This window comes from Eufriesea mexicana, unplaced genomic scaffold, assembly GCF_001483705.2.
Source record: "Eufriesea mexicana isolate 0111107269 unplaced genomic scaffold, ASM148370v2 scaffold294, whole genome shotgun sequence".
Classification (NCBI taxonomy): domain Eukaryota; kingdom Metazoa; phylum Arthropoda; class Insecta; order Hymenoptera; family Apidae; genus Eufriesea; species Eufriesea mexicana.
Window position 1 is genome coordinate 1534905 of NW_016908489.1, and position 11294 is coordinate 1546198.

General features: G+C 32.2%; 2 protein-coding genes across 3 annotated transcripts; one reads left to right on the forward strand and one right to left on the reverse strand.

Moving 5' to 3' along the window:
• Window positions 1–6573: 6573 nt before the first annotated feature.
• Window positions 6574–9413, forward strand: LOC108555979 (transmembrane and TPR repeat-containing protein 4). The gene is made up of 10 exons (XM_017911877.1): window positions 6574–6627; window positions 6700–6925; window positions 6993–7176; window positions 7261–7440; window positions 7504–7964; window positions 8033–8413; window positions 8495–8602; window positions 8716–8857; window positions 8923–9037; window positions 9094–9413. Exons 1-10 carry the CDS (start codon window positions 6597–6599, stop codon window positions 9411–9413), a joined length of 2148 nt encoding a protein of 715 aa, XP_017767366.1. The 5' UTR covers window positions 6574–6596.
• Window positions 9414–9419: 6 nt separating this feature from the next.
• Pbp49 (proximal sequence element A Pbp49) lies at window positions 9420–11086 on the reverse strand. Of its 2 annotated transcripts, XM_017911878.1 has the most exons (6): window positions 11014–11086; window positions 10716–10933; window positions 10460–10649; window positions 10121–10393; window positions 9807–10051; window positions 9451–9721 (listed from the first exon to the last, which is right to left on the reverse strand). In XM_017911878.1, exons 2-6 carry the CDS (start codon window positions 10904–10906, stop codon window positions 9451–9453), a joined length of 1170 nt encoding a protein of 389 aa, XP_017767367.1. In that variant the 5' UTR covers window positions 10907–10933; window positions 11014–11086. The 2 variants fall into 2 exon arrangements, with proteins under 2 accessions (XP_017767368.1, XP_017767367.1); XM_017911879.1 differs by lacking the exon at window positions 11014–11086 and having other exon boundaries at window positions 9420–9721; window positions 10716–10906.
• Window positions 11087–11294: the final 208 nt, after the last annotated feature.

The window sequence follows — 11294 nt, forward strand, 5'->3', positions numbered from 1 at the left end:
TCAAAATCATGGACGGGAATCGAACCCCGGTCCTTCATTATTCAATTCTCGATCATCCCAGTTACGCTACAACATAACTTGAAACACATTGGAAATAAATATTTAATTCATGTTGTAATAAAACTTTAATCGCAAATATCTTAAAAACTATTTAGTAATTGCAGCTATAATAATATATTTTCTTAAACTGCATGACGATATCTACAAAGCTGTAAAGTTTCAACTAAATCGGTCATCCGAAGGACTTGCACACTCCTTGTAAGTAAGGAAAGGAATCCAAGTAAGGGAAGGTAAGTAAGCAAGGTAAGTATAAGGTAAGTAAAATTATTAAAATGTACTACAAAGTAGAAAAGGTATTGTCCAGAGAATTGTTAGAGATGATGTAAAATCATGAAATAGGTCGGCGAGCAACCTCCTATCATGTTATGTTACCCTAATACAAAGCGACAAAATTGACTGAAAATTTCTCGCCGTGTTGCAAAATTATTGTCCAGAGAATTCTTGGAAATGACGTCATTTCTTGGAACTGTCGCGGCGAGCGACCTCCTATCATGTTATGTTATCCTAGTACAAAGTCGCGAAATCGGTCGAAAAATTCTTGCCGAGGCCGCAAAAGTATCGCTCGAGAATTCTAGGAAATGACGTCACTTCTTGGAACTGTCTCGTCGAGCGACCTCCTATCATGTTATGTTATCCTAGTACAAAGTCGCGAAATCGGTCGAAAAATTCTCGCCGAGGCCGCAAAAGTACCGCTCGAGAATTCTAGGAAATGACGTCACTTCTTGGAATTGTCTCGTCGAGCAACCTCCTATCATGTTATGTTATCCTGATACAAAACCGTGAAATCGCCCGAAAATTTTACGGCCAGGCTACAGAAGCGTTGCCTGAGAATTCTTGGAAATGACGTAATTTCTTGGAAATGTCTCGTCGAGCAACCTCCTATCATGCTATGTTATCCTAATTCAAAGTCGCGAAATCGGTCGAAAATTTAACGGCCGAGTTGCAAAGGTATTGTCTGCAGAAGCGGCAAAAGTATTGTCCACCGAAGCGGCAAAAGTTTTGTCCAGAGGCGGCAAAAGTATTGTCCAGAAACGGCAAAAGTATTGTCCACTGAAGCGGCAAAAATATTGTCCATATAGACTGTAAAAGTATTGTCCTTGTGACAAGGACAGCGAGCGACTAGAAAAGGATGGATGTTTCGGCAATTGGAAAATTGACAATTTACTCGTTTTCTGCGATTAATTTATGAACTTTTATAATTGGATCAGACAGCTGGATCTTTGGGCAACATTCTTATGCAATTTCTGCACATAATTTAATGGTATTTAGTTTGTTATTAATAATTACTTGATGTTGTCCGCGATTTCACCACAACGATCGGCACGATTCTTCATGAAATTAATTAATTATGAGCAAAACTAGAAGTAAAATACGAACAAAAATCATATGAGAATATTCCCAAGGATGTTATTTATACAATGTGCGCATGTAATTTATAAATTAAATGCATAGAAGATAGTAATTAATGAAAAACCAATAATATATTCAACTCAGTTCGAACATTCGGAGAATAATTACTTGTAATTAATTAATTAGGAAGAAATTAATATAGAAAATTATATTAAAAAGCTTGTAAAGGACGCCTCTTTACGATGCAAGTATAAAAGTTCATATATTAATCGCAGAAATTGTGTAATTTGTTAATTTCCTAATGCCGAATGAAAATTTAGGAAACTGGGGTAGGTGTCACCTATGACTTTAAACCTATGACTTTGCACTGGAAGCTTGTGCTCCGTTAGCGCCAACCTTTATTTCTCACTGGAACACAAATTTCCAGTGTAAAATTATAGATAGCACCTACCGCTGTTTCCTAAATTTTCATTCGGCATTAAAAAATTAACAAATTACACAATTTTTGCGACTTATTTATCAACTTTTATACTTGTATTGTAAAGGCGCGTCCTTTACGAACATTCTAATATAATTTTGAATATTCATTTCTTCTAAATTAATTAGTTACGTGCATTTATTTCCCAGTGTTCCAACTCATGTTGATAATAATATTGGTTTTCCATTAATTACAATCTTCTATGCAATTAATTTACAAATTATATGTGCACATATAAAAATAAAATCCTTGGGAATATTTCCATATCATTTGTGTTCATATTTTACTACTAGTTTTGTTCACAATTAATTATTTCGATGGACAATCGAGCCGACCGTTGTGAAATCCCGGACGCAGTCAAGTAATTAATAATAATAAATTGGTTAGCACCAAATTATATGCAAAAATTTCATGAGAATGTTGCCCAAAGATACAGCTTTGCGATCCAGCTATAAAAGTTATTAAATTAATCGTAGAAATTGAGTAATTTGTTAATTTCTTACTGTCAAAGTATTTGTCATGCAAATTTCGCCTACTCTTTGCCTTCAAAGTTCAAACGGAACAGTGAAAATTCACAAGAGATAGGACATATGTTATACACTTTGTGCGTAACTCTTAGCTTGATATCGTTTCCTAAAGGAAAACGATACCAATTACCAGGTCTCACCACGTGGAGGTGGCTACGCATCGAGACCCGACATGCGCCCTAGTGGCGCAGCCTGCTGGCGCTACCTGTATCAAAGGTACCCTAATCTAACTTGGAGCGAATTAAGTTAAAATGACTCTACTGACACTTTATTATATTTCGTGTCTTACAAAAGGGGTTTCGGTTCGGTATACTGAAACTCTACTGTCGCAACGCTAAGATATTTTCAAGTTCCCATAAAAATAGGGAATGAAATATCAAACACGCGAGCTAATAGAAAATCGCGACGCGCCCGAACGAGTTCGCGATTATTCGAAAGACCGACTAGCCTAGGCGATGTACTCCCGTGTACAGAGATAACTTCATACCTCGGCACCCTCCCGATCGGGCCTAGCTCAATTCCAGTCACTGTCGCACTCGCCAAGACTTACACGTGGACCAAGGATAGTCCCTGAACCAATGAAACTTCTAGTGTCAACGCGAGGGCCCTGCTGGGCGGTTGCCGGCCAAGACAGACACTTCGCATCCCAGCCACACGGGGTAGAACTTAATCATCCCTGTGGTCTAACCGTAGATGGTACTAGTCCGTCAGCCAGCATGTGCCCGAGCCCCAGTCGCGTACGACTTAGGCAGCGGACCGCCCCGTCGAGGTCAGAAGACGCACTGATCCGAGGGGGTCACCCTGGAACCCGATGCATGACGAGATTGACAGTGACTGGAAATGAGTGTCGGAGACGAGTCGTGAGGATGACTTACGAAGCATGTACTTATCGAGTACACGAGAGCACGTCGCGTAGGCTAGTCGGTACTTACGAACGATCGCGATTATCGCGAGAACAATTATGTTCTATTTGCTAAACGAGGGGGATAAGAAAATGATAGAGAATTTATAAATTTCGCTCCAAGTTAGGTAGCTTACCTTTGTACAGATAGCGCGCACATGATACTTAGTCTATGGATCTATCTTATGATTACTTAAAAGTAAACGCACGCATCGTTCATTGATGTGTCGCAAACAGAATCTTGAGAAACCTAAAAGCTAAAACAGAATATATTATTGTTAATATGTAGCTGAAAGGAAAGGGATTAGTACGAGGAAACCATCAAGGATAATAACCAAATGGAACGAGCAAGCCAACGACGAGACCTGAGCAACATAACTACGAGACAGAAACATTCCAACGGTGAGATATAAACATACCAACGAGGAAGCGCTCGAGTATTATACGAAATACTCGAACGCTCTAACGAAAACAAATCGAACGGAAGTCGTAAAATTTGTGAAAGGAAAGATTTAGCCAACGATGAGACATAAGTAAACCAACGACGAAGCATTCGAATATTGTACGAAATACTCGAATGCTGAAACAAAGTCAAATAGAATGAAAGAAATAAAATCTGGAAGAAGAAAGATAATTAAAACCTGAAACAAAAAATAATTAGTACCTGAAAGAAGAAATTATTGTTAAATTATTTAAGAGAGTGGACAATAGCCATTGAATAGCCATTGATCAAGCCAACGATGATATGCAAATAAACCAACGACGAAGCATTCGCATATTGTTCGAAACACTTGAATGCATAAACAATAAAATCTAGAATAAAAGAAATAGAATCTGAAAGAAAAGAAAGATAATTAAAACCTGAAACAGAAAGAAAGAATATTAACGCGAACCCCCCGAAGTCGAACCGACAACTGGCTCAAGCCTGCACGCGGGCCCCTTATATAGCGGCGGCCGGCCGAAGATCGGCGAAAATTTCCGAACTCTACCGATTCCTTTAAAAAGTTACTTTTTCGCTGTAGTAGCTAATAATTTATTAACTTTTTTGACTTTTATCGCTAATATACTTTGCCAACTATTTGTTATCAACAATTTTAATTTGTTATTAGCAATAAATTTAATGATTTATTAACTTTTTGTAAGTTATGGATACATTTTAACACGAATAGGTTGTTTGTTTAAGTAGGATTTAATAATTCATTAACTTTTTTACTTTTATCGTTAATATACGTTGAAAAATATTTGTTATTATTAATTTTAATTTGTTATTAACAATAAATGTAGAATTTATCAGCTTTGTGCAAATTTTGCACAAATACATTATATATACTAGTAATAGCCTATAATTTAGTAATTTTTCCATTTGTACTATAAATTTACGTTGTGAACAATTTGTTATTAACAATAAGTGTATTAATTAATAAATCTTTTCCAAATTATAGGCACATTTTAACATTAGTATGATATTTGTCAAGTAATAACCGAAAATTTATTAATATTTTTGAGTTTTATCTTTAATATACGTTACAGAGAATTTGTTACTAGCAATATTAATTTGTTATTAACAACAAGTGTAACAATTTATCAAATTTCTGCAAATTATAGATTGCAAATTATAGGCACTTTAAGACATAGAAGTTATATGTACTAGTAATAGTCAATAGTTTAGCAATTTTTTGACCAGCTCTTCGACGACCTCCTTGCCTATTCTATATTCCTATTACTTTCTTCATTTTTGAGCTCAAATCATAGTTGGCGCTGATCGTAGTCGAACAAATTTTTATTCGAACTGGATACTAGAAATCAATTCGACAGTAAACAATTAATAAATTTCCAAGTTTTTGTAATTAATTTATGAACATTTATAGCTGCGCAGCAAAGTTGGAATTATTGGCAATATTCTTATACGATGTTTAATTTAATAATTAATACTTACCTGAGCGAAAGGTTTTGTATTTCCTGTATCTAATGATTATTTATATTTTTGTTTTCTTTCCATAGTAAATAAAATTGCTATAGAAAAGTGTTTTTCTTACATAGCATTCTTATTATTTTTTAATAAATATATACTAGCATAAGAAAACGTAAAAAATAAATTTTTTTATTAAGAAATTTTATTTACAATCTTTTATTTACAATGTTTTCATAGGCGAAAAATGAATATAAAATAAAAAATAGATTGAAAAAGACTACCAAAAAATATAGGACAGAGAACCGAACCCCGGACTTTCGCCATAGGAATTTTCGAATGTCTCCGTTACGCCATAACCTCAGTAGTCAATTATTGGAAATAAATCAATAATTAAAGTATAATAAAATTTTAATCATATATATTGAATAGTTGCGGCTGTAATGATATATATTCTTAAACTGCATGATAAAATCTACAAACCTGCAAAGTTTCAACTAAATCGGTGACCCGAAGGACTTGCTCTCTCGTTGTTAGTAATAAATTTTTCTTTGAAAAATAATGCCAATTTCTAGTCCTCATCACGTGAAGATGGCTACGCAAACAGAACATGAAACCCTGGTGTAAGTCATATCAAAAGTACCCTTATCCAACTTGAAACGATTGCAAGAAAGCAAAATTACTAACACTTCCGCGTAAATTACCGCGTGATTTTTACATAGTCAGAACTCGAAAGGTCAACGAAAATTTCCGATCGTTGCCTATTCTGCTGATAATTATTTGTCTACTATAATGATCAATAATTCGTTAATCTTTTTTCACTTTCTTCATAAATTCGTGCTTTGTGCAATGTGTTATTAATAACAAATCAAACAATTTATAGAATTTGCGTTATTTGTAAGTATATTTATACTTTTGTGAAATAAGATTTTAAGATTTACGTATCATTTCGAAAAATAGTTCTCTAATAGCTGTTGTTCTTGTTCAGAGGGCACTATGATCAGTCTCATATTTTTAGGTCGATAAGGCAGTCAAAATTGGGCTGCGATATTTGTATAATGTTAGGTGTATTCTTTACCTTGCCTGTAATATAATAATTTAATATTGTGCTAACAATTAAATGTAACAATCTGTATACCTTTTCTATCACTTCATAATCGCATTTAGTTTTAATTTCGACTATTTATTAGTGTTACAATTGTATTCTATACTTGATCGGTAATATTGAGAATGATAAAAAAATGATAAAGTTGGACCATCTAATACAAAAATTCTTATGTCGAAAACATGCAGTAGCTTTAAACTAAAAAGTACAGTCATGTGAAAATTAAAGATGAATATTAGATAAAATTCGTGTAAACAAGGAACAATATGTCATTAAAAACAAATTACAAATTACCAGGTAAATGAATATTTCCGTATGTTACTGCATTTGATATATTAAGCAGAGTTAATAGTATTTTAATTTTTACAGATGTTCCATTACCACTTTCATTACTTATAATTGCTGCATTATCTCTGTGTTTTGCTAACAGTTACAATGGTGAATTTGTATTTGATGACTCAGAAGCCATTGTACATAATGAAGATGTACAAACTACTCCTTTGATGGACGTATTCAAAAATGATTTTTGGGGTACAAGACTGATACATAAGCGAAGTCATAAATCATATAGACCACTTACAATTTTATCTTTTAGGTAGCATCTTTTAAATATGAAATAATGTATGTAATTATCATTTTTAACTAAATTATATTATTTATAGATTACATTTTTGGCTTCGTGGAAGTTTGATAGCTCAGGACTATCACATAGTGAATATAATACTGCATATCATTGTTTCTATGTTAATGTTATCAGTATTTAATATACTTTTAGGCTCAAAAGAAAGAAACACTGCATTTTATGCTACTGCATTATTTGCTGTTCATCCAGTGCATACAGAAGCTGTATGTGATTATAATATTTGCATTTGCTTGTTTCTAAGAAAAAAATATTTATCTATTATGACTTTAATTTGTTTAAATGCATAGGTTTCAAGTATCGTAGGCAGAGCAGAATTATTATGCGCTTTATTTATGTGGATATCTATTATACTTTATTACTACTCGATCTATGCAAGAAGATTATTGTATAGATGGTTCAGTATGTGTGGTTGTATTATATCTATTGGAACATCGATGTTGTGCAAAGAAATAGGAATTACTGCAGTGGTAAGAAATAACTTGTTCATCAATTAACATAAAGGAATAATAATAGTAATATTCTCATTTCAGGGAATTTGTTGTATATATGATATTATAATAGTCAACAAGTTGTTTCCATTTAATATAGTTTGGTTTATAACATCAAAATCTTCATACGAGCAAGTAAAGAATTTTATTAAGCAAAGACAAAAATTATTAATCAGACTCTTTATACTTTTTGCATCTAGCTTAACACTCATAATTTCAAGATTTAGTATAATGGGGTTTAAAACTCCAATTTTTCAATCTGTGGATAATCCAGCATCATTTATGGACAGTATATTTTTACGAATATTAAATTACAATTATATTTATTGTTTAAATATGTGGCTATTAATATGTCCAGAATGGCTATGCTTTGATTGGTCAATGGGATGTATACCTTTAATTCATTCTAGCGATAAAAGAATACTCTATGTTCTCTTATTTTGGCTAATATTTGGTGCACTGTTTATATATACTTTTAATTCTAATCAAGACAAATTTTTAAGGTAATTACATATTTTATAATATTATAAAGTAATAAAATAAGACAGTAAAAAAATTCCTGATATTACAGATATTCAATTATGGGACTGACACTGCTTGTTATTCCATTTCTTCCAGCCAGCAATATTTTTTTTAATGTTGGTTTCGTTTTAGCAGAGAGAACACTATATATTCCCTCTGCTGGTTACTGTCTTTTATTTATTACAGGATTACAAAAGCTTTGTAATCGTGTTCGTGTGCAATATTTGTTGCTGGCATATGTAGCTTTAATTTCGTTATTTTTTATGAAATCATGGATGAGAAGTGACCAGTGGAGAACTGAAACTACGCTATTTCGATCAGCATTAGACGTTTGTCCATTAAATGCAAAAGTACACTATAATATTGCAAAAAATGCAGCTGATGCAGGAAACTTCATGTTAGCTCAATATGAATACGAGGAAGCTTTAAGGTATAAATTGTTAAAGTATAAATAAATTACAAAAATCAAATAAGTTAAAAGAAAAATTATCTTTTACTACTCATATAATAGATTGAATCCCACCTATGCTCAAGCTATGAACAATCTTGGAAATTTACTTAAAAACCAAGGAAAGTATTTGGAAGCAGAAACCTTGTTTAAGCGCGCTATTGAGTTGCAGTAAGTCTAAATATATCTGACTATTTGAAATATTAGAACATGCAAAAGCTTAATATAGACTTAACTAAAATTTTTTACTCAGAAACATAGTGTCACCGAGTTGTGAATTTTAGGGAAGACTTTGCCACAGCATGGATGAACTTAGGGATTGTTTTGTCAACACTAAAGAGATACGAAGAATCAGAAAAAAGTTATTTAACTGCTTTGTCTCACAGGAGCAAATATCCTGATTGTTTTTATAATTTGGGTGTGTTGGTTAGTAATATGAATTAAAAGTTGAAAAGAAAATATATGCAAATTCTAAGTAAGTGTGTTTGTAGTACTTGGAACAAAAAGATTACAACAAAGCATTGATAGCTTGGGAATCTGCTACTAGACAAAGAAGTACACATAGAAGAGCATGGACTAATATGATATTACTTCTTGATGATTTAGGTAATATAGGAAGATATTTTCATCGCGATACGAATGCAGTAAATATAATTTTTTAGGTACACGTGAAGATGCACTTAAAATAGCAAATCAAGCTTTACAATATTTACCAGATGATGCCTCTATTCACTTCAACATTGCAAATATATTGGGGAAAATAGGGAATTTTGTAGAGGCAGAAATATATTTTAAAAATGCAATCGCCAAGAATCCTAAAGATGCTATGTTTTATACGAATTTGGGTGTATTATATCATAGATGGAACAAATTTCAGGAAGCAGAAAATATGTACAAAAAAGCATTAGAAGTTAAACCAGAACTAAATAGTGCAAAGGAGAATTTGAGAAAGTTATATTCTTTGAGATCTCCAATAAAATAATTTATTTCCTAGAGAAAAAAAATCGAGTTTGATATATTTATATGTCTATTATTCCTTTCACAGCCTCGATATTCCGTGGATATGCGTACGCCTCGAATTTTCCAACTTTTTTACCATCAATATAGTTGTAGGATTTAAAACAAGAGTCGCAAAAGAAACAGGGATTATGTGGTATTCTTTCATGTTCCATTGTAATCCACCGAACATTGAATACTCCACATATTAAACAGAATTTTGAAGCCAGAGGTCTTAATCTAACTATCCTTGGATACTCAGATACTGCTAATTCATCATCGCAGTTAATGAACCTAAAGTTAATAAAAAAAGAATTAGATCGAACTTAAGTAAATATATTTAAAAATGTTTAATTTATACGTGATAGCATTAAATTACCTAGCATCACTAAACACAATTAAATGTTCACAACCACCTTGATGCTTGTACACCCATGGAAAACCAAATCTTACACACAATGAATCTATCCTACAATCTTCCATTATAGCAGTTTTAAAAGGTCCCAATGTTGGCCTTCTTTTTGCCCAATCAATGATTACTTTACTGTAGTCAATATTTGTTGGGTATCTAGTATCATTATAAAAAGTATCTTCGATGAAAAAAAATCCTGATCGGTAAACATCCTTAAATAATAAAAAATACTTTGAATTATAAATGCCATACAATTTAAATACTTTAAAAGAATAAATTACCTTTGCCATAGGTCCTATTGCATTATCTAAGTTATTGCTACATTCTTTAGAAATACTGTAATCAGCAATGCAAGATATTTTATCTCGCAGTTGAGCAAGTGTTTGAGAGCCTAATACAGCTATAACATTATTTAGCCGAAGCACTGAACCACATTCTCGTTTTGGTGTGTTTCTTGGACGTAGTGTAAAAGGATGATAAACTCTAATAAAAATAAGAATATCTTGGCCTGGAACAGCACATTCTTCAGGTTTTTCTTCTTTCTTGTTATAATTCTGAAAAACAAAATATAAGTTGTCTACAAATTATATTAGCTCTTTCATTTCAGTTCTGATATTTACTATAAATAATTCGCTTCGGTATTTATAGTATGGTCGTTTTGCATCTTTAACTTCTAATCTTTGTTTTAATTTTTGAATAGTCTGTAAGTCTATATCTTCTGGTTTCTGAGCATCAAACACTTCCTTTTTCCTCATTTTTCTGTTATTAGCTAGTTTTGGAGCCTCTCCTTTCACTGTTAGATTATCAATACTAAAAATTATTCTACATTATTACAGAACAATTTCAAAAATTTAAAGTTTACAAATGATAGCAAACCTGCAATAGTGCGTTAACATAGACATTTCCTCCTCGTCAAGTTGAACTTCCATCATTGGCATTAAATTATCTTTATCTTTTGCCGTAGATATAATATAATTAGCTACCACTTTCTCATAGTTCTCAAAATATTGCTTTATTCGTATCTTTGCTGATGCATTGCTATCGTAAAATTTATATACATCGTCCATTGTAAAAATTAATATATGTATTAAAAGCTTTAAGAAAAATAACGAATTAGTTATATCCCAAAAATATAACATAACAATAAAATACAACATTAAGAAAGAATACCTACAATCGCAATATAAACTTACAACTCTTTGTAAATTGGTTCAACTATTTCCATTTTTTGTATTTTAAGATATGTGATAAATTTTTATACATTTTATTAATTTAATTGGTATACTTAAAATAAATACATCGAAAATACAGAAAATGTCACTGCCTGTCTTCTGGCTTCAATTGCATAGCGTTATGTCAAGTCAGTGTCTCTCAAAACCTATATTAAATAATTGATAACCACTGATCTATACCTTCTACATGTTACAAACTGCCCTCTGATTAGTCGATTCTCTT

Bases quoted from the DNA above. Each gene is read 5' to 3' on its own strand.
- LOC108555979 (XM_017911877.1), top strand. From the start codon at position 6,597: ATGTCATTAAAAACAAATTACAAATTACCAG. The intron at 6,926-6,992 runs GTAGCATCTTTT...TATTATTTATAG, and splicing joins CTTACAATTTTATCTTTTAG to ATTACATTTTTGGCTTCGTG. The intron at 8,414-8,494 runs GTATAAATTGTT...CTCATATAATAG, and splicing joins GAATACGAGGAAGCTTTAAG to ATTGAATCCCACCTATGCTC.
- Pbp49 (XM_017911879.1), bottom strand. From the start codon at position 10,906: ATGGACGATGTATATAAATTTTACGATAGCAATGCATCAGCAAAGATA. The intron at 10,052-10,120 runs GTAATTTATTCT...TTATTATTTAAG, and splicing joins CAATAGGACCTATGGCAAAG to GATGTTTACCGATCAGGATT. The intron at 9,722-9,806 runs GTAATTTAATGC...TATTAACTTTAG, and splicing joins ATTGTGTTTAGTGATGCTAG to GTTCATTAACTGCGATGATG.